This window comes from Chiloscyllium punctatum, chromosome 13 (assembly GCF_047496795.1).
Source record: "Chiloscyllium punctatum isolate Juve2018m chromosome 13, sChiPun1.3, whole genome shotgun sequence".
Classification (NCBI taxonomy): Eukaryota; Metazoa; Chordata; class Chondrichthyes; order Orectolobiformes; family Hemiscylliidae; genus Chiloscyllium; species Chiloscyllium punctatum.
Window position 1 is genome coordinate 93,206,906 of NC_092751.1, and position 26,665 is coordinate 93,233,570.

General features: G+C 40.6%; 2 protein-coding genes across 3 annotated transcripts; both read left to right on the forward strand.

Moving 5' to 3' along the window:
• Positions 1–19: 19 nt before the first annotated feature.
• dusp13a (dual specificity phosphatase 13a) lies at positions 20–11,083 on the forward strand. The gene is made up of 4 exons (XM_072583267.1): positions 20–133; positions 4,167–4,320; positions 6,317–6,537; positions 10,568–11,083. Exons 2-4 carry the CDS (start codon positions 4,169–4,171, stop codon positions 10,765–10,767), a joined length of 573 nt encoding a protein of 190 aa, XP_072439368.1. The 5' UTR covers positions 20–133; positions 4,167–4,168; the 3' UTR covers positions 10,768–11,083.
• Positions 11,084–12,334: 1,251 nt separating this feature from the next.
• LOC140484671 (dual specificity phosphatase 29-like) lies at positions 12,335–20,680 on the forward strand. 2 transcript variants are annotated; one of them, XM_072583262.1, is made up of 4 exons: positions 12,335–12,436; positions 15,187–15,416; positions 17,486–17,706; positions 20,317–20,678. In XM_072583262.1, exons 2-4 carry the CDS (start codon positions 15,238–15,240, stop codon positions 20,556–20,558), a joined length of 642 nt encoding a protein of 213 aa, XP_072439363.1. In that variant the 5' UTR covers positions 12,335–12,436; positions 15,187–15,237; the 3' UTR covers positions 20,559–20,678. The 2 variants fall into 2 exon arrangements, with proteins under 2 accessions (XP_072439363.1, XP_072439364.1); XM_072583263.1 differs by having other exon boundaries at positions 12,365–12,408; positions 20,317–20,680.
• Positions 20,681–26,665: the final 5,985 nt, after the last annotated feature.

Here is a 26,665-nt window from a genome sequence, read left to right on the forward strand (position 1 = left end):
GACACTGAGTCATATGTTTTGCTGAGTAAACTGATAGGGGAGAAGGGCACAGAGCATCGCTTAGTAACTGGGGAATGGAGTAGGGACAGGAAGGAAGAGCCGTGAAACAAATTCACAGTAAGAATTAAAGACGGTAAGTTCCACAAACTGCATATTGGGGAGAGAGACAATGCTCATATCAGCTTAACAGCTTTTGTTGGCTCAGAGGAATGGTTCAGAAGCTGACAGTTATATTTACTCGAACAAACGTTTGATAGTCTGCAGCCAGGAATCTAAGTACAGTTCATCTTTTCCAAGTTTGGCCAAAGGCTGCTCCTTGTTATTGCTCTTAACAGGCAATGAGCTAAATTATCTTTTGATAGACAGTCATTGTTGCTAAATGGTCAAATCTGGCAGTTAACGTGTGGCACTACAAAAAAAAAGAAAGTAAGTTAGTAAACGCTGAGTGGTGCATGGTTTAATGTAATGATGGGCTATCACAAGGCATTAGAATACAGATTTCTATCTCGTGGATGTCTAGATATAACTGGGCCATCAACAGATGATAGTTCACTGGACAAGAAGTAATATAAAAGTTAATGTCTGCATATTCAACCAAATAAACACAGAACATATCTGCAGGCAGAGAAGAAAGTAACTCCAATGTTTCAGTAATTTTATTAGCTGTTTAACCACCCTAAATGCATGATAGAGTTTAAAGAAAATGACTGATATAAGCAAATAGTCAGTTTGGTAAACTTTATTAATAGACAAATAACTGGTAAGGTTTCCACAATTTCTCCTTTGATACTTTTTAATATTGCTCAAACTTTACTCAACGGAAAGGCCCGGAAAAATGAGCATTGATTCCTAGTGGTGGGTTTATTTTATACGTGTGGAATAAAGTAAGGATGGGAATTGCTGCAACTGACTACAGTTACATGTATTGGCTTCAAAAGTTGAACATGCAGTAAATAGAAGCCAGTTGTAGTTAAGAAATTTTGCAATGTAGTTTGAGGATGCATCTCTGAAGTTACACTCTTGGTCTTCCCTGATGATGGGTAGATGTTCTATTCTTAAAAATGTGTTGCTCGAAAAGTGCAGCAGGTCAGGCAGCATCAAAGGAACAGGAGAATCGACGTTTCGGGCATAAGCCCTTCTTCAGGCTCTGATCTCCAGCATCTGCAGTCCTCACTTTCTCCTAGATGTTCTGTTCTGACAAATACTTGCCCAGCTTTCAATGAAGGTGTTCCATCAAGAGGATTCATATTTGCAGCCGGAGTAACTCAACTATTAGGGTACCATATCCAGTAAGAGATGCTTCTGGGAGAACAAGATTAAATTCCCTACAGTGTGGAAACAGGCCCTTCGGCCCAACAAGTCCACACCGACCCTCCGAACAGTAAACCACCCAGTCCTATTTCCCCTTGACTAATGCACCTAACACTATGGGCAATTTAGCATGGCCAATTCACCTGACCTGACTGTGGGAGGAAACCGGAGCACCCGGAGGAACCCACACAGACACGGGGAGAACGTGCAAACTCCACACAGACAGTCACCCGAGGCTGGAATCAAACCTGGGATCCTGGTGCTGTGAGGCAGCAGTGCTAACCACTGAGCCACCGTGCCGCCAAACAACATTAAACGTCTGTTCAAAAACAAAAACTCAGCAGGTCTGGCCACATCTGTGGAGAGAAAGCTGAGTTAATGTTTCGGGTCCAGTGACCGTTCTTCAGGACCTGGAGTTGAAATGTTAAAACTGCTGACCTGCTGAGTTTTTCCAACAATTTTTGTTTTTGTTTCTGACTTCCAGCATCCGCAGTTCTTTGGTTTATCTTGTTAAAGTTCTGTTCAACGGTTTCCACAATAACGAATGTACTTTAATAACAAAAGTTGCATGAACTAAATAATCTGATATTGATAGTTTAGTTCATTAAGAACTGGGGGAACCTTGTTCACACAAAGGATCTAAACATAAGGCTATTGGTTCATGTCCTCATTGATCTTCAAGGTAGTGAAAGGTCAAGACAAATGGATTTGACCTCATTATGCTTTAATTACCATTACTGCTACCCAATAGCAGGGCAACAATGGCAGACATGATGGAATACCTTGTATCCCAGCTTGTCTCTTTCTTCAATCTGTGGGTGTGAATGACTGAGAAAGAGGAAAAACATGAAAGAACTAGAGCTCAGGCTGAAATAAAGGAACTTGATGCAGACTTTTCTGCTGGCCTGCATGAATCAAATACTGTGTCAGAAGCTGGATCATTGTCCGTATAAATAAGGCAGTGAGGTATTAAAAGATGTGAAAAATCCTTTGGGTCAAGACTTGCTCCAGTGGAGAGAGAAGCCTCTGTGTGGTGAGAGCGTTTTAGGGTAGAATCTTAGAATCCCTACAGTGTGGAAACAGGCCATTCGGCCCATTGAGTCCACACCGACTGTCTGAAGAGCATTCCACCCAGACTCAGCTCCTGATCCAATCTCCATAACCCTGCATTTATCACAGCTAATCCACCCCACCTTCACACCCCTGGACACTATGGGCAATTTAGCATGGCCAATTCTCCTAGCCTGCACATCGTTGGACTGTGGGAGGAAAACAGAGCACCTGGAGGAAACCCACGCAGACACAGGGAGAATGTGCAAACTCCACACTGTCCCCTGAGGGTGGAATTGAACCCAGATCCCTGGTGCTGTGAGGCAGCAGTGCTAATACTTGAGCCACCGACCAGTTGGGTACAGCACAACTATAGCTCCTGCCACAGAGTAAGATGACACGATCTCAAAATAAAATCAAGGTCAGTGTGGACTGATATTAGGAAAAGTATTTTTGATACAAAAAGCAATGGAAATCTGGAACTCTGTCCCCCAAAAGGCAAGGAAGGATGCTGAGTGAACTGAATTTCCAAGACCAAGATTGGTGGATATATGTTAGATACAGGAATCAAAGGTTATGAAACAAAGATGTGGGAATAGAGATTAGGTGTAGGTCAGCTGTGCTATATTAGGAAGTGACAAAACCAGCTCAATGGCTAACTCTTGTCTTTATGTTCTGTCTTATGACAGAAGCCAGATCTGGTAGGGTCAGAGAATTGATAAAGCAGAATTGGTGCACAATTGTGGACTTAGAAAAGGGCAAATAAAATGTTTTACTAATTACTGCTTGCTAATTAACAAAGTCAATTCAAAACCAGGATGGATGTTACTCTGGTCACACAACACTAGCACGCAGTGGAATAGGAATTACCTTTGCCATAGTTGGCAGTGCCCTAACAGCACAGTGGTCACTGCTAGGATTACAGCCAGATCCCAACAAGGTGGACGTTATGGAAGTTACACTGAAGCTAATAGATAAGAAACTCTGGGCGTTGAGGGTGGGGAGTTTGACTTCAATGGAAGCAGAGAACCTACCAGAGGAAGGCCCTACTCCCTGTTCTTCTTTTAACCAGTAAAATCTGTCAGGCTATCCCTCTAGGCAGATAAAATAATAGAGGAAGTTGGTTCAAGGCCAGTAATTTTCTACTTCAGGGTCTCTTAAGCTCCAGGGAGGATCTCAGTGCCTCCACCCCTCAGTAAAAGGGAAGATGTCAGTGAGCAAACCCAGTTCTGAAGAAGAATCACTGAACTCGAAATATTAACTCTAATTTTTCTCTCCACAAATGCGGCCAGACCTGATGAGTTTCTCCAGCGATTTCTACTTTTGGGCAGGTCATATGCTGCATTTAGTGAGCCACCTCCCACTCATGCCTTCAAACTCACCAGCAGATTTTGAGATTTTAAAATCCAGCCCCTTATATCCCTGGGTTTTACAATGTTCACACGGTGTGGGATATCCAAAGGATGAATGGTAAATATCCACAGACTGTCAGCAAAGGACTCCCAAAACTTTAGCCCAAAATATTTAACACCCTGACTATTTAGCCTTAATCAAGAGGATGCATCAATAAGAAAACTGAGAGTCTGATTCTGCAGTGTCACATCTGTCGCAGAATTTGCACAGCAAATTTAAAACAAATTATAGTAAGTTAAAAATACGAGGACTCTCAAACTGACTCAACCACTCATTTCAGTTTCTAGCCTGAATACAATCATTAAGCTTTAAAAACAGTGAAAAGAAGAGTCGATAGCAACACATATGTACAACTTCTAAAAAGAATAATCATAATAAACCTTGCGTTTCAGAAATGGACACACTTGTATCACGGTCTGGTTTAACACGGAGGAAGGAGGAGTATGAGCCTCCGACTATATCAGAGCTCAACCGGCTTCTGTGGACCAAAGCAGGAGGAAGTGGCCATGTGGATCACGTTTGGCCAAACCTACACCTGGGAGATGCGTAAGAGCACTGCCTGAAAAAAATTACTCAACTAACAGCCTTTGTTGCATTGTGAAATGGAGGGTGGGTTTTAAAAAAGAGCAGTAAGCCAATGGGAATAGGCTCCAGTGAGTTTATTTCTTATTCAACAGACAGTCTGATGATTTCAACCATTTGGACTCATTGACATTAAATTACCAACAAGGGTTAATGGGGTGGCCCAAGCCTCTCAGTGATTGTAGGTAGTTGCTGCATAGCAGGGACTATGGACAGAAAGGTGAGAGCTGGGTGTGTGAGGAGACTGGGGCAGGTGGCATCCCCTGTAGGGTCAACATTGTGCTCCTCCGGGCCCCAATATAGGAGGGTTGAAACCTGCCTCCCAGGCTAGAGGCCTGATGTCATTGTTGTCTCCAGTAGCAGGTTAAGGCTGAATGTAATGATCAAGCTCTCACTAGCTTTAACAGAATCACAGAATTATCACAGGGCACAAGGAGGCCATTTGGTCCACTGTGACTGTGCTGTATGTGAATGAATATTCCACTTAGTGTCATTCTCCTTTGCTCTGTAACCCTGCACTTAGTTCCTTTTCAATAACAGCCTAACTTCCTTTTGAACACATAGACCTTTCTCCACCACACTTTAGGTGACTATGTAAAGCACCCACACAACCTTCATCTGTTAAAACTGAAACTGGTGGTTAGTGGTCATGGACAAGTAAGCAATCTGTTCACTCTAACTGCTCACCAGAATAGTATAAATGTTCATTGAAATGTTACGGATACTTGCAGGAGGATTTGAGCTAAAGGGAGAGGCTGAACAGGCTGGGGCTGTTTTCCCTGGAGCATCGGAGGCTGAGGGGTGACCTTATAGAGGTTTACAAAATTGTGAGGGGCATGGATAGAGTAAATAGGCAAAGTCTTTTCCCTGGAGTCGGGGAGTCCAAAACTAGAGGGCACAGGTTTAGGGTGAGAGGAGAAAGACCTACGGGGCAACATTTTCACGCAGTGAGTGGTACATGTATGGAATGAGCTGCCAGAGGATGTGGTGGAGGCTGGTACAATTGCAACATTTAAGAGGCGTTTGGATGGGTATATGAATAGGAAGGGTTTGGAGGGATATGGGCTGGGTACTGGCAGGTGGGACGAGGTTGGGTTGGGATATCTGATCGGCATGGACAGGTTGGACCGAAGGGTCTGTTTCCATGCTGTACATCTCTATGACTCTATATTATTTTCATTTTATAACTTCATTTTAGCTCAGGTGCATGGAGTTAGTATCATGTTCTACAGAAATTATGGGCTTAAAGCACATCTACCACTGTATTGGCTCAGGCAATATTCAGGGCTAAGGTTAGAGTGGTGCTGGAAAAGCCCATCCTGATGAAGGGCTCCTGCCTGAATCATCGATTTTCCTGCTCCTCAGATGTTGCCTGACCTGCTGTGCTTTTCCAGAACCACTCTAATCTTGACTCTAAGCTCCAGCAATTGCAGTCCTCACTTTCACCCAATATTCAGGGCTGCCTTAAATGGGTGTGGTGTTAGGACCTTTGCTAAAAAAAGGTGGTAAAACAGACTAGTTTATCAGTAGAAGACAAGGCAAGGACATCGTTCTCTCAGTGCATGTGTGGAGTGGTGGCAGTGATTAGTGTTGGCTCTCCATGACTATGAACAATGAGAATCTGAACATCAAGACCCTACAGGAGACCTCTGTCAGTATCAGGGCTGGAAGTGGAGGCTCAGCTGGTGATCTGCACTGAGACATGAGCTGTGAGGTTTAGATTAGATTAGATTAGATTACAGTGTGGAAACAGGCCCTTCGGCCCAACAATTCCACACCGACCCGCCCAAGCGCAACCCACCCATACTCCTACATTTACCCCTTACCTAACACTACGTGGCCTGTTTCAGCAAATTTTGGGTTAATGTCTGTGTGCATGTGAGGGCAGTGAAATTGCCAATCATCATAGCTATAACCAGATGCCGTAGCCAGTTTTAAATAATTATTTAATGTTCTCCAGGTGGACTGCTCGAGACAAGGGAACCCTAAGGAGACTGAGGATTACACATGTCCTCAATGCTGCTGATGGGAAGTACAATATTAACACTGGAGCCACATATTATAAGGACATGGGAATACATTACTATGGAGTAGAGGCATTTGATGACCCAAACTTCAATCTTAGTCCTTTCTTTTACCCAGCTGCTAAATTCATCAGAGCTGGACTGAACACACTTGGTGGTAAGTGAATGTCCAAGGTAATTTGAAAATAAAGTCAGGCCTATTGTTTCAAGTGGTTGCTTCCCTAGCTGCCTTACAGATTTCATCATATTTCCAAATAGAGTCATAGAGATGTACAGCATGGAAACAGACCCTTCGGTCCAACCTGTCCATGCCGACCAGATATCCCAACGCAATCTAGTCCCACCTGCCAGCACCCAGCCCATATCCCTCCAAACCCTTCCTATTCATATACCCATCCAAATACCTCTTAAATGTTGCAATTGTACCAGCCTCCACCACATCCTCTGGCAGCTCATTCCATACACGTACCACCCTCTGCGTGAAAAAGTTACCCCTTAGGTCTCTTTTGTATCTTTCCCCTCTTACCCTAAAGCTATGCCCTCTAGTTCTGGACTCCCCGACCCCAGGGAAAAGACTTTGCCTATTTATCCTATCCATGCCCCAATGCAGTGGGATAAATAAAAAAAGAGGGAATATTTTAGGTCCTTTGGAAGAAGTGGTCCTTTTCATATCTGGAACCAAGTTGGAATTTTACTGGGTATGAGCAGACTGAGAGCTCTCTGTGTTTGTGGTGTGTTACACAAGTCCTGATTCTTTAGTGCAGCTGTGAATGTAGCCCACTGGAATACTTAGCTAAAAAATGTGTTGCTGGAAAAGCGCAGCAGGTCAGGCAGCATCAAAGGAGCAGGAGAATCGACGTTTCGAGCATAAGCATAAGGTGGAGAAATCTGCATTCTCCACCTTCCTCATTTCCCCTCCCCCCCACATTTTCTCAGTCCCAACCCTCGGACTCTGCACGGCCTTCTTGACCTGCAATCTTTTTCCCAACCTCTCTGCCCCCACCCCCCTCTCTGGCCTATCACCCTCACCTTAACCTCCTTCCACCTATCGCATTCCCAACGCCCCTCCCCCAAGTCCCTCCTCCCTACCTTTTATCTTAGCCTGCTTGGCACCCTTTCCTCATTCCTGAAGAAGGGCTTATGCCCGAAATGTCGATTCTCCTTCTCCTTTGATGCTGCCTGACCTGCTGCGCTTTGCCAGCAACACATTTTTCAGCTCTGATCTCCAGCATCTGCAGTCCTCACTTTCTCCCACTGGAATACTTATCCAGACAATTGTTCCCAGTCAAAAATAGAAATTGCTGGAAAAACTCAGCAGGTCTGGCAGCATCTGTGGAGAGAAATCAGAGTTAACATTTTGGGTCCAGTGACCCTTCTTCAGACAAAGGCTGTATTTATCTGAAATAGCTCATCTGTGTGTCAGAGTCCTTTTAAAGACCATATCAAATGGGAAATTCAAACCCCAGTTGTCCTGTCCAGATAGTCAATAATCAGTTAAATGTACATTGTCCCAAAGAGAACAATTATCCACTTAACACTCCATGGGCAAACTTTTGTCAGAATGTCCTTTGTGTTGGATTTCCTTTAGAAATTTGGAAATTTGTCTGTACTTATCGCCTCTACTTGCACCAATGTCTCGGAAACTTTTAACTAAACTGTTTATTTGTGTGGTTTCCAAGGCCATTGGATGATATTTGTTATCCTTTTCCAATAAGTGTCTGATAAACCCTGCTGTGCTTCATTAGATCTTGAATATTAGCATATGTAGCACCACTCAAAAGGACGAACTTCATTTATTACAGCTTACTGTGTTAGCAGGTAGAAAACGAGGCCAGCAATTCCCAGAATTGTCATAGAAGTTAGACTTCACAAAAGTATGCAAAATTTCACAACTTACCTGCCTGTTAGACCCAGGTTGATTGGAAGCACAGACCAGTACTTAGCAAGAATTACTATTTAATGCAAATGAATTGTTTCTAGCTCCAGTTTATGAATCATTGATATATTACTCTACTAATGAAAGTTCTAATACCTTTATGAAATACTCCCTCCACACACACACACACACACAAATGGTGTTCTAGGTAAGGGAAAGACCAGGAACACAGTTCAATGGTCCCTGTACATCTAATTTGCTGAGGTTATCTGTTTGGCTTGTCAGGACCTGCTGCTCTTCAACCAACCAGTGGGAGAGTTTGCCCCTGATACCCAACGATTCCAGTTTAACTTAGATCACATAGGATCCAGGGAGAGCTAGCCAGGTAGATACAAAATTGGCTTGATAGTAGGAGACAGAGGGTGGTGGAAGAGGGTTGGTTTTTAGGACTGGAGTCCTGTGACCAGGGGTGTTCTGCAGAGATTGGTGCTGGGTCCACTGTTGTTTGTCATTTATATAGTGATTGGGATGAGAATGTAGAAAGCATGGTTAGTAAGCTTGCAGATGACACCAAAATTGGTGGCACCATGAACAGTGAAGAAGATTATCTCAGAGTATAATGGGATCTTGACCAGCTTGGCCAATGGGCTGAGGAGTGGCAGATGGTGTTTAATTTAGATAAATATGAGGTATTGCATTTCGATCCGACAAACCAAGGCAGGACTTACACAATTAATGGTAGGGCCTTGGGGAGTGTTGTCCAACAGAGAGATCTAGGGGTTTAGGTACATAGATAGACAGAGTGGTGAAGAAGGCATTTGGAACACTTGCCTCAATGGTCAGAGCCTTGAGTCTGGGAGTTAGGATGTCACGTTACAGCTGTACAGGACATTGAGGCCATTTTTGGAGTACTGCGTACTGTTTTGGTCATCCTGCTATAGAAAGTACACTATTACTACTGAGAGGGAGCAGAAAAGATTTACAAGGCCATTACAGAGACTGCATGGTTTGAGTTTTAAGGAGAGGCTGGAACAGTTTTTCCTGCAGCATAAGAGGTTGAGGGGTAACCTTATAAGGTGAATAGTCAAGGTCTTTTCCGTAGGATGATGGAGTTCAAATCAAGAGGGCATATTTTTAAGGTGAGAGGAGAAAGATATAAAAGGGACCTGAGGGGCAACATGCTCACACAGTGGGTGCTTCGTGTGTGGAACGAACTGCCAGAGGAAGTGTAGATGAAGGTATAGTCACAACATTGAAAAGACATTTAGACAGATACATGAATAGGAAACATTTAGGGCTGAATGGAAAGGAATGGGCCAAACACAGACAAAGGGGACTAGTTTAATTTGGGAAAACTGATCAGCATGGACAAGTTGGACCAAAGGGTCTGTTTCCATGCTGTGTAACTATGACCCTCTGAAAGGTTATTCATTTGTTAATCTATCCTTGAATGTGAAATCTTGTCAAATGTAGACTGAGTGATTGTATCAGGAGAAAGTGAGGACTGCAGATGCTGGAGATCAGAGCTGAAAATGTGTTGCTGGAAAAGCACAGCAGGTCAGGCAGCATCCAAGGAGAAGGAGAATCGACGTTTCGGGCATGAGCCCTTCTTCAGGAATGATTGTATCATTCTTCATCCTGACGAGAGCCGCTGAGTTAGAAAGCTGGGTCCCCAGAACATTACAGGAGCCTCTGGATTAATACTCTAATGATAAAACCACTAGACAATCACCTCCCCATGATCTGCTAAAGGGTGTTGGGACCAGCTACATTGTATTCATTCCATTTGTGTACTGACCCAAAAAACAAATACAACCCAAACTAAAAGTATACATTATTACATCACTGGAACATTTTCATATTTAAGACCAACTCTTCCTGTGATCAGTGAGTGAGGTAATCCATTCACTGTCATGGTATTGTTTTAAAGCTGTTCATGGGATGTGGGTATCTCTGACCAGATTAGCCCTTAATGCCCATCCCTAATTGCCCAGACAATGACATGAGTCTATGACAAATTGCATCTGGATTGAGACAGTACAAGCTGACATCATTCAGGATCCACAGAGAAAATTAAAGATTGTGGGCTTGATGCAAACCCTGATCAGCATCATTGTACCATTCAGATTCCCTTTGTCTATTAACACTATAAAAAATAATTGAAAGAGAGTCTTCAGTAGGATCCACTAAAGAGCGGACATTATATGACAGTGTGGTGTAACAATCTCAAGTCATAGGTAATCACAGTTACTCCTACATACAGCAAACTAGGCACATTGTGTGTTGTTACCAGTATTTATCTCCTTTGCAGGTAAAGTGTTTGTCCATTGTGCTATGGGAATCAGCCGAGCAGCCACCCTAGTCCTTGCGTATTTAATGATCTGTGAAAAGATGACTCTGGTTGACGCTATTAAAACAGTGAGTGCTCATCGGAATATCTCGCCCAACAATGGTTTCCTCTCCCAACTCCAAGAACTTGACAGAGCCCTCATGAAAGAAAGGAGAGGCTGATTGGACCTTGAATACTTGACACGTGGTGACCTCATGACAAGGCTTCATTTACAAAATATCTCAATGGAAAATAATACACTGAAAGTAGATGGGGATTTTATGAACTTTATGCTTTCAATTTAGTTCAGCATCTTCTTGGATACACGAGAGATGATTGTCTGTTGTTTAATGGGTTAACACAGCTTTATTGGCACTAAAGAACACTGTTTTTATCACTTGTATACTAAAAGGAAATGTAGTAACAATGGTCAGGATTCTGTGAATTCAACCATAGTTCCTGTGCAATGATGGAATGAAATAAAGAGTTTAGAAATTAGTGGTTTATTGCATCCAAGGCTGTCATCCTTGTTATGATGTCTTGGAGAATTAATAAAGAAACAAAAACTTGCATTTCTGAAGCACCTTTTATGACCAAAGAGTCTCAGAGCTTTGTGCAGGCAATGGCATACTTTTTTGAAGTGTAATCACTGTGGCAATGTAGGAGATGCAGCAGTCAATGTGTGCACACTGTCCTGACTATAACCCAGCCCCAAGCCCCTGGACCCATTCAATCACATCTTCTGCAGCATTACTGTCCAACTCCACCATGGCCCTGGTAGAGGCTTCGGTAGCATTAACCTGCGCTCTCTATCAGTCAGGGGGTAGCATGAGCCCTGGTCACAGTGGGTAATGCTTGCTATCCAGTCACCAGCCTTGTAAGGCATCCTCATTCTCAAATGCATCAGGTACACAGGAGTGCTCCAGGATGTAGGAGCTGTGGCAGCTGCCAGGATAATAGGCACATCGCCTACATTAACAATGCTGTTACTTACTGGATTCCCACAGCAGTAAGGCCTAGCCCTCTAAGTGCCACCTGTTTATGGTCAATGGCACCTGGGAGAAGCCAGCTACCTTCCTGAATCCTACTGCCCAGGCTGCAGCACTCATCCCAGCATGGAGGTGGGGATGAAATGAATTGTGGAGATCTTGCATAGTCACCGTCCTGTTGCATTTGTGGGAACACGACGGAGAGATCCCATGCAGGTCACCCACTGCTTCTCAGAAAGAAGCAGTTGCACAGGGGTTCAGAGTGGCTGCTAGGTCCACAGCCCCTGGAAGAAGATGGCTCCACTCCCCCATCGTCCCTAAGTCTCACTATATCATCTGGCCTTGTTCTGTCAAAGTCCTAGGCCATTCGGAGCCAGCCTCAGATGGACATAGAGCCTCACTCAGTGCCAGGAATTGGAGTCGGGGCCATAAACCTGTGCATCCCACACATGATGAGGAGCCCTGAGGCTTTAGAGCTAACATGGGAATGGGGCTTGAATGGCTACCCTTTGCGCTATGTATTTCCTGTGATTCCTCAGGCTACATTACACATTGACCACTACATGTCTAGGATGATTAGCCTATGGCTTCCTGCCTGCATTCAGAGCTGGAATGTGGGCCCAAGGTTAGGATTTCAGGCTCCAGTTAAAAATAGGCTAACCACCTGTGCAATGGTGACCCTGCCTCGGCTTAGAGCCCAGGCTCAGGCGAAGGTCAAAGTTAGCAACACCCAAACTAAATATACAGAGGCGAGAGAGATCGAGGAACAGAGGATGAAAACGATAGAAGGAGAGAAGAACTTTGATTCTATGTTGGTCTTGGGCCTTACCTCAGGTCTGCCTAATCTCACTGTGTACGATCTGTAAGTAACTGTGACAGATATTATTTTTGCCTATGTTCTAACACATATTTCATTGAAACCATATTCTTCATCTTATTTGGTCCCGTTTTAAATTTTAACGAAATCAAATTGCCATCATTAGCTATTAGCTAAAATCTGTTGAGTGCATTCTTTTCATATTTAATTTTAAACAAATATTGTGCTTCAATGTTTCAAAATCAATAAGTGACATTTCATTAATGCTGATTGCTTTATGAAGACGTGGGTTACAGAATAAGAACACAGTGTCACTTAAGAGTGGTCAGGGGACAAGACAAAACTTTTTAATATAGAGCTTGAAATTTGAAACTCACCTTATTTTAAAACTTCAGTTAGATCTTTTGTAAAATGAAAAAGCTTCACTTTCTCCACATTTTTCCCATAACAAGCTCCCATGGAAAATGCTAGAATCTATAACAAAAAATGTGATGACAGGATATTTAGAAAATAGTGGTAGGATTAGCTGAATTGAGATCACAGCACATAAACAGCTAACAGCATCAGCCTTGGCTCACTGTCCACTTTGAGAAAAAACTTAATGGCGTGATCTAGGTTTGTACTTTGTTGCAGTACTGAGGGAGTGCTGAATTGTCAAAATACTGCCTTTTAGATGTGACAGTAAATCAAAATCCCAAATGCCTTTCCAGCTGACAATGAGAGAGTCTGAGGCATAATGGTTTACTCCACATCCTTCCCTAAACTGACATCTGTAAATAGTTATCTCAGTGCTCCAGTGGGGTAATTGTGGTGTTGCCTCTATGCTTGCCAACCTCAATGACTGTACATTGGAAGTACTCAATGGCTGTCCCAGGGACTTTGTTTTGTTTCTTTCTATTCTTCCATTTGGTGATCAGTGCTTCCAACTGGCTTGACTTTGCATTGCCCAACTTTAAGTGGATTTTCAGTTTTAGTCACATTTCAGTGGAAGTGACAATCTGCAAATGATGAATATTGAATTTTGAAAAATGGTTTGTGATTTAAAAGCTAGATTATTTTCTAAATATTCTGTTTCCACTTGAACTTCCTATATTCCTTTATCAGAGCCTTCTCACATCCTCTTCATAACTTCCTTTCCTACCTTACCTATTAGCAGCAAATTTAGCAATCATACTTTCAAGTCCTTCATCAAAATAATTGATTATAAACTGTAAACAGTTGAGGTCCCAGGTCTTGAACATATTCAATGACTGAGGCTCACTAGCCCATTCGAGAACTCCAAAGATTCACCATCCTCGAAAGAAATTCTTCTTCATCTCAGTCCTAAATGGCCCCTTATTCTGAGACACTGTGTCCTTTTTGATGCCAACCTTCTGCCAGATGAAACATCCTTCCTTCATCTAGTCTGTCAATCCTTTCAGGAACTTTATTAATTTGGATGAGACAACCTCTCACCTTTGACCCAGCACAACATGCCATTGGAAAATGACCTGTTCATTCCTACTCTTTTTTTCTGTCCATTACTAGTTATCAATTCCTGGTAGGATATTCTTCCAAATCCCATGTACTTTCTTGACCAACGTTTTTATGTGAGACTTTATCAAAAGCATTCTGAAAATCTAAGCATACCACATCCATTGTTTCCCCCTTGTCTGTTCTGCTAGATACATCCTCAAAAAACTCAAACACCTTTGTTAATTATGATGTTCCTTTCTTCAATCCATGCCAACCTATCATGCAAAGGCAAGCTAGTTTGGAGGCACTGATCCAATGGAAGAATAGAAAGAAACAAAACAAAGACATTGCAAACATGGGACATCCCAAAACTCTTTACAGTCATCGAGTACTTCCATTGGCAAGCACAGAAACATCACCACAATTACCCCACTGGAGCACTGAGGTAACTGTTTACAGATGTCAGTTTAGGCAAGGATGTTGAAATAACCAATAAGCCTCGGAGTCTCTCATTGTCAGCTTGAAAGGATTTTGATTTACTGTCACATAAAAGGGCAGTACTTTTGACAATTCAGCACTCCCTCAGTACTGCAAATTGCAAACCTAGATCTCACCATCAAGTTCCTGCTCAAAGTGGACAGTGAGCAAAGGCTGATGCTATCAGCTGTTTGTGTGTTGTGATCTCAGTTCAGCTGTAGTGCCAATCAATGGAAGAATGACTCTCTGACCCTTTTCTGCTTGGTTTGAAGTGCAGTCACGGTAGGACTCTGTCTCACATGTCTTCATGACCAATTGAAGTAGACCAATGGCAAAAGTTTGGTCATCTGGTCCCACTTTGTGTTGGAGAGCAGAGCTTTCAGGTTTATTCTCTATCTAAATGAACTCTGAGGTGTATACAACAGTAAAGGGAGTTACATTAATAAAACACAGATTTGAGTAACACATTATACCTCGTTTACATTACTTAAACATTGTTGTGCTTCTTGAAGGAATATTATGAGAATGTTTCACAGATTGTTTAACAAATGTAAATACTTTGGAGCCTTTTGAAGACAAATACAGGATGTGAATTGCAGGGTCAGTTGCTCCTTGTGTTCTTTACATAAGGAAATATTCAATGTATTCTCCTTAACCTTATTGCACAGAGGAAGTCTATCCTGGGATTGGTAAATACACTAATTGTGTAATCCTATTAGAAACCTTCTTTACAATCAGTACTGTAATTACAGAAATAATTTTAAATAATAATGCCGTTTGGTGGTAGCTGGCCCTTTCAAGAAATCAGATTTTCAGTCTGTCATTCTAACATTTCTAAACAGTACGTTGTATCCAACACACAGGTCAGTGATACTTTGAGAAGTTTGCTCCATCAGGAACATTACAGTGACAGCATGTCCTCTGGAGATACAAGGATCTGGAAGAAGAAAAATGCCTATGCAGCTGTGAAAGTGGATCCTGATGATGATTATGTTACTCCAGGGGCATTTGAACTGGAGCGACTCTTTTGGAAAGGCACTGCTAAATTTGCTCATGCTAACGAAGTTTGGCCAGATATTTACATAGGAGATGAGTAAGTTCAAATTGTACTGTAAAATCCAACCAGACTAAGGCTGTATAAAATATAAATTTTATATAACATCTGTCTTGTACTAAGAGACTGAAGTAAAATAATCTTCACTATTACAAACCTTTCTAAATCATACAACTTAAATCCTAACATTTAAATGGGCCAGAGTGAACACTGGGTGCAGCACGGTGGCTCAGTGGTTAGCACGACTGTCTCACAGCACCAGGGTCCCAGGTTCAATTCCACCCTCAGGCGACTGTCTGTGTGGAGTTTGCACATTCACCTGGTGTCTACGTGGATCCCCTCTGGGTGCTCCAGCTTCCTCCCACGATCCAAAGATGTGCAGATCAGGTGGATTGGCCATGCTTAATTGCCCATAGTGTTAGATGCATCATTCAAAGGGAAATGGGTCTGGGTGGGTTACTCTTCGGAGGGTCGGTGTGGACTGGTTGGGCCGAAAGGCCTGTTTCCACACGGTAGGGAATCTAATCTATTCTACTCCAGACATGGCATGATAAGAAATTGTTTAGAACTAAATGGGAAAATTAGAAAAACGTGCCTTAGCATATAGTTTAGTATCATAAGCTACTGTTAAAGTTCAATTTAAATTCTTTTAAGAAGAACTAGAGGATTAATTAAAGGAATCAGTTATCATAAGAAGAGGTAATGGTATGGAAGTTAGAGGTGGAGTAGGAATGGATGGATTAGCATGTGAGAAAACATACAGATTTCAGGGCTAATGTTTAGTTTCTGCAGTTCTTTGTGCAAAGAAAGAAATAAAAGTACGTGGATAAAGCAAAATTTAGTCCCTATCAAAGTGGACAGTCACATGATATAACTAGGCACCAGCAAAGATTGCTAATGATACCTCTCCAACACTTCGGGGTTTCCGTTACCTTTCTTATTCCCGTCCACAATCTTCTTTTTTAAACGATTTACGTGGCTGTTCCCTGTGGGAACTCATACCTTGCTCTCTGTACTCGTTGTTGGCTAGACACCTCCTGCAAAGCACATTTCACTTGCTTACAACATGCTAAATGCATGCAGACAATCTGTCCTGGTCCTGCCAACTGACCTTCAACATGAATAACACATTACAACATGTATAACACATAACAAAAATATGCAGTCACTACTCTCGGGTAAGAACAGATTCAAAACCTAGATTCCAACTCTCTGGATACACAACATTCCTTGAAGCACAATCTCACTGTTATATCTGGATAATCACAAATACCAGCATTGATGACAGTCATTAGCTCCTCCACTGATTGCGAAAGGATGCTTACATAGTCTCTTGGTAGTTTTGTGCCTTTGTTCTGTAGGAAGTGTCAAGTTGAATCTCAAAAATATAAATCTGTGTTGAAATGATCAGAAGCCATATCCAACTAATTATTTAAAAAAAATTGGGTAGAGCTTTTGCGTGACTAAAAATGATCCCACACCTTATTAAGAGTATTCAGAGGAAATATAGAGTGAAATGCAGAAGATTGAATCAATTTAGGAACCAATTGTAAGAATGATCTATATTCTACTGATTAAATATAAATCTGAAGAATCCCATCATTTAATAGAATTGCAAAGTACAGCAGGAGAGGCCATTTATTCCTTTGGGTTTGTCCTAACCATTTGAAAGATCTATCCATTTACTGCCCTGACAACTGTTTATTCTTTTCTGTAAAAAACACTGCTTCGTCCCCAAAATGTAATACTTTCCAAAAAGAAAATTAATTTTGGGCATAAAAGCACCTTGACTTTGAGCATTTTGATGGGACTAGTAAGAAGGTACAGAATGTATATGAAGCAGCTCCTGATGTAAGCGGAATAAGATTTGGTTGCTCTCTGCACATGCTCTTAATTAGTTATGGAGTGACACTAGCAGGGATTTGAGACCAACCATACACATGCCCAGATGGTATGTCCAGAAGAAATGGTCAAGAAAGTGAAGATAATATATTCTCCAAAACTTTGCTGGAGTGAAGAGAAACATATTTTCAAAGTATGAATACTTGCCGTTAACTGAGCAGTTTGCAAGTCAACTAAATTAACATACTCTGTATATTTTATTATAGAGTAACAGCATTAGATCGGTATATGGTCGAAAAGATGGGTTTCACTCATATACTAAATGCAGCCCATGGTCGCTGGAATGTGGACACAGGAGATGAATACTATAGGAATATGCCTATCGATTATTATGGTGTGGAGGCTGAAGATGTGCCAACGTTTAATTTAAGTGAATTCTTCTATCCAGCTGCCCAATACATTGACAATGCACTAAGCACACCAGGGGGTAAGTCATAATGCACACTCTAACCAATATCACTACAGGCTAAAATCCCACAGAGATGCAGGAATGTGCTCCCATAATTGCTGAGAATGTGGTGCTGGAAAAACACAGCATCCGAGGACCAAGAGAATCGAAGCGCTTATGCCCAAAACATCGTATCTCCTGCTCCTTGGATGCTGCCTTGTCTGCTGTGTTTTTCCAGCACCACAATCTCAACTCTGATCTCCAGCATCTGTAATCCCCACTTTCTCGCATCAATTGGTCGCTACTAACAACTTTTATGAATCTACAACCAAAGATGACTCAAAAGTAACAAAATTACAAAAGCAAATATTTTCAAACAAGTTTAAAAGGTTGATTGATATACCTTAAATGTGGCTTAAAATTACATTTTTCATATATGGTGCTCTAAACATATAAAAAAACCTGCCTTTTTAGTGTTCCTTAAGGGTATCCTGCCCATTGTGTTATGTCTATTCTGAACTTTTAGAGTTCAAGAAATTATTTCTTGCCAAGAAGAAGCTAATCTTTCACAGGTAGAAAAGAGTGTAAGCATTTAACATCTGTGTTTCTTTTATTTGTTTGTTGTGACAAGTAGAGAAACTGGGATTGTTCTCCATTGAGCCATGAAGATTAAGATTAGATTTTCTTTCTTCACTCTTGATACATGGGTGTCATTGTCTGGGACCCCATTTATTGCCCATCCCTAGTTGCGCTTGAGAAGATGGTGGTGAACTGCCTTCTGGAATCACTACAGCCTATGTCCATATTCACTTAGCAGTGGTGTACAAATGATCAAAGAAGTTGTTATCAATAATAGGAATGGACAGATATTGGCAAAAGAAACTGAGTAAAGATGAGATTACTTTTCAATGAAGAAAGTTCTTCTGAATTGGAAGAGATTGGCTCAAAGGTAACTTCTGTTGTGTAAGGTCATGGCTCTGTAAGCGTTAGTGTTGGGTGCTGCATGAGACTTAACCAATCTTATGGTGTCATACCATTTTGGGTGGAGACATAAGGAGTCTAATGCTAGATCCTGATGTGTCAGACACATCATCCTGCCTCTTGATGGTCTTGGTAGCTATGTCTAAGTAGCTAAATCATCATGCACTTATTGCTGTTGAGGAAATGATTGTTGAGCCAAGTGTTTCTTTTTGTTAAGATAAAGCATTAAACAGGCCCCGGGGCCCAGTTTCAAAAGGATTGCTGCCAGCACTCTACCACAACCAATAATCAGTAATGGCTGGTTCCACAGATACACAGTAACTTCACTTGGGAATTGGGTTGCTGTTTGAAAAGGAATGTTTTGTAGGGTAATAGGTAAGAGCAAGGGAGTGGCAACACCAGTTTCTGTTCTGCACGATTTTAATCTTGTGTTTAACAACCTCCTCAAACAGGACTTGGCAAAACTCAAGAATACCATATTGAGACTGCAATAAAATGGTTTTGAGTTGACTCTAAAATTAGGTTCAATTTTCATGCTAGAGTTATGTAAGGAGGTATTAGTTGTCCTGGATTAAAATCTTCAGCAGCATTCTTCAGTAACAACGTTAGACGTAACTCAAAGCCCTGTGTTAGTTCGATAGTTTTAATCTGATGTGTTTCAACTCTGTGTAACATTATTCCATTAATTTTCACAAAATTAGTCAGGCTATAAATAATAGTCATTAAATGGTTTTTTTTTAACAAGCTTCCATTTGCAAATGATACCCCCTCAGTGGCGAGCTTAGTTAGCAATATATTGCAGAGAATATGACGCTCACACACATCACTGAAAACCTGAAGTAGAACATGATTATTAATAGCAGCAATAAGCCATCAAGTACGTCAGAATTACCATTGGTGAAAGATATTTCAAAAGGTCTTCAGTTCCAAGTTACAATTGTAGCTGTTTCACTGATGTTCAGACATTTGCAATACCTTCCATCAGATGTAGGTGCACAAACAGAAATTTTAAGGTGAAGGTTATGTAAACATGCTTTGTTTTAAAGACTGCATTTCCTTCCAGATCACTGGGTTTCAAATGAATGTTTACACAGCATTATATTTTGGATTGAGTTTTAAGTTCAATTTAAAATTAGTTTTGCCAGCATTTTATTCTTTAAGAAACATACCATAGGGATATGTGACATTTCATTACATTTTGCTGTTTTCTTCTTTCAATCAAGGGCTTTCCCCTCACAGAGTATGTGTTTTAGATAATTATTCATTCAAAATTATTCAGAAAGTTCAATTTTGGCCTGGGGTCAGTGCAAGACCAACTACGTTCCCAAAGTGCTTTACATCAAAATAAAATACTGCAGATACCAACAATCTGAAATAAAAACAGAAACTGTTGGAAGCACTCAATGGAGAAGGCAGCATGTGCAGAGAAAGCAGCAGTAATTTCATATTATCTTTAAAATTAGCATGTTTAAAAGCTGTCATAAAAATTCTTTGCCGTGTTTGGATACCTAGAAAAATATCTAGTTCTTCTATATTTCCAGTGCTTCTTGTTTAGGATTTTTTTTGTTGCATGTAGTCTAGTGACTCTGATATTAGAGAAGTGATCCTCCTAACTTGCAATAAAGTGGACCAACTCATTCCATAATACATGTTGCTCTGCTTTTACAGCTAAGCTGTTAGTCCATTGTGCAAGGGGGCGGAGCCGATCAGCAACACTTGTCCTGGCTTATCTGATGATCTACAAAAATATGACAGTGGTGGATGCAGTTCAACAAGTAATAAAACACCGGTGTATTTTACCAAATCGTGGCTTTCTGAAGCAACTGAGAGCACTTGATATAGAACTGGCGATGGAGAGAAGTATTGCAAATAATGGCATCAACACAAGCGATGGAAAAGAAACTTGTTAACAATTCTTTTATTATACACAGACAATATAACATTTTTATATAGAAAACCACAATCAACTGTAAATATAGTTTTGGTATGTTCTGATATGCAAAGTTTTAATAAATTAACCACATACTACTTTCTGATATGGCATCCCATTGTCCCAAAGGTTTATATTATCTTATAATATGAATGAATTTTATGGAAACCTCAACAAAAAAAAATGTGATGTGATCCAGATGTGGATGTTCTTACTCAGAGCACAAAGTGTGTGAACAGAAGTAGGCCTCGGCCATTTTATCCCATCAAGTCTGCTCCACATTTCAATGAGATTGATCTATCTCATTCGAATAATTCTCAAATTCACGTTCTTGCAACCTACAACCCTTGATTCTCTTACTGATTAACAATCTATCTCAACAGCAAATATACTTAACAACCCAGCCTCAACAACCCTCTGCTGTAAAGAAGCCCAGATTCACTAACCTCTGAGAATAAAGTTCCTCCTCAATTTCTATGTTAAACGGGTGACCCCTTACTTTGATATTATGCTCTGTGGTCCTAGATTCTCCCACACTCTCTGCCTGCCAACGCCCCCTAAGAATCTCAGAGATTTCAATAAGATCACCTCTCATTCATCTAAACTCCAATAAGTATGGGCCCAACCTACTCAAACTCACCTCACAGGAAAATGACTCCATACCTGGGATCAACATTCTCTGATACTGGCAATGGAGGCAGCTATCTTTGCTTAGATAAAGGGACCAAAACTGTTTGCAGTATTCAAAGTGTGGTCTGATGACTGCCTTGTATAGTTTTAGCAAGATCACTACTATTTTATAAAAGTCAACAGTCCATTTGTATGTCTAATTACCGACTAAACTTGCCTGCTAGCATTTAGTGATTTATGCAAAGTATCTCCCAAATTGCTCTTTGCTGTGCCTTTCTGCAATTTTTCTCTATTTAAATAATATCCTGCTCTATTCTTTCTGCCAAAGAGCCTAAGCTCACATTTTTCTACATTATTCCATCTGCCAGATTTTGCTCACTCACATAGTCTACAGAGGAATATAGACAGGTTGAGTGTCATCCTTGTTCCTTGCCTCCCACCTATTTTTAGTGTCATTCATAAACTTGCCAATAGTGCACTCCCTTCAGTTATCCAAGTAATGAATATATGTTGTAAATGGTGTGACCCAACCAATAATTCCTGTTACACTCAGATTGCAGATTGCCATCCTGAAAATGCCCCCTTTAGCCCAACTCTCTGTTTTCTATTAGTTAGCTAATCCCCTAATCCATGGACTTGTCTTATTAAGTAGCATGACATATAATACCTTGTCAAATGCCTTTTGGAACTCCAATTATATTACATTTACAGGCTTTCCTTTATGTATCCTGCTTATTACTTCCTCAAAGAACTTTCATAAATGTGTGTCATGCATGATTTCCCCTTCATGAAGTTTTGCTAACTCTGCTTAGTTGTGTTATATATTTCAAAATGCTCTATTACCTGCTTTATAATGGACTCTAGCATTTCTCAGTGCCAGATATGAAGATAACTGGTGTATAGTTACCCGCTTTTTATCTCCTTCCTTTCTAAAATAAATACATTACATTGGCTGTTTTCCAATCTTCTGGGACTTTCCAGGGTTCTTGGAAGATTACAACCAGTGCACCTACTTTCTCTGTAGTTATTTTAAAGTCCTCAACACATCCCAACAAGCCCAGGAGACTCATTGGTCTTTAGCCCTATTAGTTTCCCTAGTACTTTTTCTCCAGGGACAGTTATTGTACTTATTTCCCCTCCCACCTTTAGCTCCTTGATTATGTAATGTTTTTGGGATGCTATTAGTGAAGACTGAAGCAAAGCATTTATTCAACTCTCCTACCACTTCCTTGTTCCCCATTAATAAACCAGTTGCCTCATTCTCCAAGGGACATATGTTCACTATGGTCTATCTCTTCCTTTTTATATATTTAAAGAAGTTTGGAATGTTACTTGCCAGTTTGCCCTCACAGCTTATTTCTTCCCTCTTTGTTAAACTTCTGGTCACCTTTTGTGGGTTATTAAAATTTTCCCTATCCTCGGATTTACCACTAATTTTTGCCATCTAGTGTGTCTTTCAATTCAATTTGGTAATATCCTTAACTTTCATGGTTAATCATGATTGGTTTATCCCTTGAGTTATTAAACATCTTAAATATTGGCCATTATCTTCAAGCCAAGATTAAGATACTGGCTTTTTAAAAATGTCTTCATTATCTCCCACTTTATTCTCTGTCCCAAAGAACAAATGCTATAGGGAGTCTGTAGACTATTCTCACCAGTATATTCTACCCATTATTATTTCTTACCTCCATTCACATGGTTTCTACCTCATTCAATCCAAATTCATTTCTTGCTACAGGAGTTATTCCATCTTGTACTAACAAAGCCACTCCATTATCTGTTTCCTTCACATACTCTGAATATTTAGTTCCAACTTTGACATCCTTGTAACAATGCTGGTGCAATGGATAGGTCATATGCATTAACCTCTATTTGTACCATTAATTCATTTATATTGTTCCAAATTTAACACACATTTGAACAGTCATTAATTTCACCTTTTTACTATTTCCCCTCCTTTGATGCTGTTGCCTTTTTTTTAAAAAAAGCTTGTATATTCTCTCTCTCCCTCCCTGTTCCACTCAATTGCCCTTCAATATTGCCAAATCCTTTTGCTTTGTAACTCTATGTATCCCTCTCCTAAACACCCCCTTTCCTTTAATTATTTTAAAGCTCTAATATTATCTCATTACAAGGGCTTAAAAGTAAATTGCTAGCTGTCTAATAAAGTGATCAACAAGACTATGAAAGAATTGGAGTAGCACAGACATCTCAGAGAACTGGAGGAGTTGAACTAAGACAGAGCAAGAACATGGAGGATCATGAGCTAACATTGGTCAGCAGGTAGAATGGTGGGTACAGAGTGTTAAGGGAGCTTAACTTTCTGGAGGGAAACTGGCCAGGCCAACATTTACAAATCAATCAACAAGAAGATAGATCATACCTATGATTGGTTGGTCTTTAAGCAAGTGCCAGCTCCAACAGAATACTTGATGTTGTTCCTCTAAATTAAGAGCATTACTATCTCCCATTTGCCTCAGAGAATGTCTAAGGCCCAGGATTTCTGCTTTCATGACTGTGACTGGCTGAAGTCTCATCATCACCACCAAGCAGGCTGAGACAATGGCATTATATGCTTTTGTTATACTAAACCAATGTGTTCAACCAGCATATTGCCTGCACACAACCATGGCTAACTATTATACAGCTTCATCAAAGTGCCCATAAGCTGTTAGTACGTTACAGCAGTTTAAGTTGACTGCCTCAGCTTATTTGGAGCATATCTCTGAAAGGGATGGAGTCCTGTCACCTCTGATATAATTACATTCCTTGGGCATATTCCCATTAATAGGAGGCAAGTTTGCCTCAAAACATTGGGTGTGTTTGCATGTACATGTTTGTTGGGAATCACTTTCAAAGTACCTAAAACAAATTATTCAGGATGATGGGGTAAAATACTAATTGAGATCTATCAGCCTTTCTTGGTTGAGCAAGAATGGAATGTGGACATATAAAAATCCTTATCTTCCTAGATCACATCCTCTTTTGTAAAACCTCAAATGTTGGACAGAAAGGCCTTATAAGCAGACCTTCAGGCCCCTGCATTAAAAAAAAGGGAAAAATATCAGGGAGATGGCCATTGTGACGTACAATGCACTTGATAGATAGCTTTTAGTGAACTCACTCTCAACTTACCACATCTCTGGGGGAAAAAAAAGTGTGCTGGCTGTGAAAACCAATGCCAGTGTTACTAATGCTCTAATATGATAATTGAACAGAATTAAAGTTGCTTTTGATTAATCAAATGACACAGAAGTTTAAAAAACTTGTAACAATTTTTCATTTCATACGCAAACTAAAGGAACTTGCAATTGTTAATTTAAGTATTTTACAATCCCAAAAGGGAAGGGAAATTTGTTTTGAATAAACATCACTTGGTAATCCTGTACATGGCTTTTGTGCAACTAGTTCATCTGAAAGACATATACCCTCAATTCCTCTTGCTCGTGGTGAAATATTGATTGAAGTCTTGTGCGAAAACCTCTTTCAGAATTATTTTGTCATTGGTACAAATACATAGGAGAGATCAGTTCATTAACTTTTACAGACAGACCAGTCTAACTCAGTTGTACATCTGGAGATCTAAGTGAATATAAAAATAATAAGAGCTGCTCAAATCCACCAAGTTTAACCCATTCAGTTTAAAGAGTGGATCTGGGATCCCCTCGGTGAATAAAATACATCAGTTTATAACTTGCTTTGGTAGCCTGTATAATTGAAAAGTGGGAGGGGGAGTTGAACCTTACTGCTAAGCCTCTTCCAAGGATGCCTACCTAAAGAAGCTCTCCTACTCTCTCAACAAGGATCTCAATGAGTCTCTAAACAACTCCCTGTCCCACTCCCCAAGGGCATGCAAGTTCAGGGCCTCCTCCACCACCAAATCCAAGCCACCCACCAACTGGAGGAAGAACACCTCCTTTTCAACCTTGGGACCCTTCACAGCATCAACATCGACTTCACTTAATTTCTAAATTTCCCCTTGCCCCTCATCCCAGATCCAACCCTCCAACTCAGCACTGCCCTCTTGACCTATCTGTCTTTCTTCCCACCTCTCTGTTCCACCCTCTCCACTGACCTATCACAATTACCCCTCACCTGCATTCACCTATCTCACACCCCCCCAAGCCCCAGCCTCCTATTTATCTCTCAGCCCTGTTCCCCTTCACATTCCTGACAAAGGGCCTTTGCCTGAAATGTCGAGTCTCCTGCTCCTCAATGTCGCCAGACCGGCTGTGCTTTTCCAGTGCCCCACACTTTTCAACTCTGACTCTCCAGCATCTGCAGTCCTCACTTTATCTCCTGAGATACTAAAAAACCTATGAAGCTTTTCAAGCTGTTTCTGTTTTTCTTTCAGACTTCCAGCATCTGTAATTTTTTTTGCTTTATCTTAGTTTTATTTCGGTTCTAAGTAAACAGTTGAATAATAGACTTACCTCTTACTAATAATGCCAAAAAGATACTTGGCGTTTTTGATTCTGTTAACTAGCCAAACTAGCATGTTGCTAGTTACTTCTCTGGATTGTACAAATACCTAAAAATAATGTTGCTGAACAAGCATTCAGCAGCACTGATGAAACATGCAGCAGGGAATCACAAGGGTAAATAAATGATACTTATTTCACAGGTAAACTTCAACAAGACTTTTAAACTGTGACAGAAGTAATTCTCAATGGTAAAAACTCAGTACAAATTTTGATTCATCTGCAATTTTAAAAATATGTCCAATTATAAATAGAAAAAAATGTTGGGTTGCAATGGAAAGTGGCATATTTTACATCATTGGCTACCAGGAAAAAGAGAACTTTCTACCAGGTTCATGTATAGCCATAATTAGTTAATTGAGGTGATGGTCAGTCATAATTATGTGTTTGGATGTAAATCTTGAGATTAATCTTTGTCCTTTTAGCAGTGGTAATTAACAAATGAAAGTTTTTTTAATAAAACAAATACAATGCCATTGATAATGTACCATTTGAACATGAACAGGAGTGTCACAGTGATTCCAGCAGGGAGAACAAATTGTTGGAAGCAAAGCCATTGTACAGCCAGGAATTCTCTTATACGCATTCAATAAAAGTACTGTTACCCGATAGATTTAGATACGTTCAACCAACCTGTTCAGGTATGTTATGACACATGTCTACAGCAGGTGGGACTTAACTCAAGACCCTCACACTCAGAGATAGGATCATTACTATTGAACTAAAAGAGTATACCCTGAGGTATACAGATCATAATTGAAGTGTTTAGATGCTGTTTTTTGGGACTGAATTATTTGCTGCCTATTTCAAATAAAATTTCATCATTACTCTGTAGTTATACACCCACTTGTCCCTATTATCCACCCTTTCCACAACTCAGAGACTGCATTGGTGATTGAAGCAAAGTCTTTTTTTTTGCGTGAGATCATACCTCCCAGTTTGTTTTCAAGTTTCTTTGACCTTTTAATTGCAC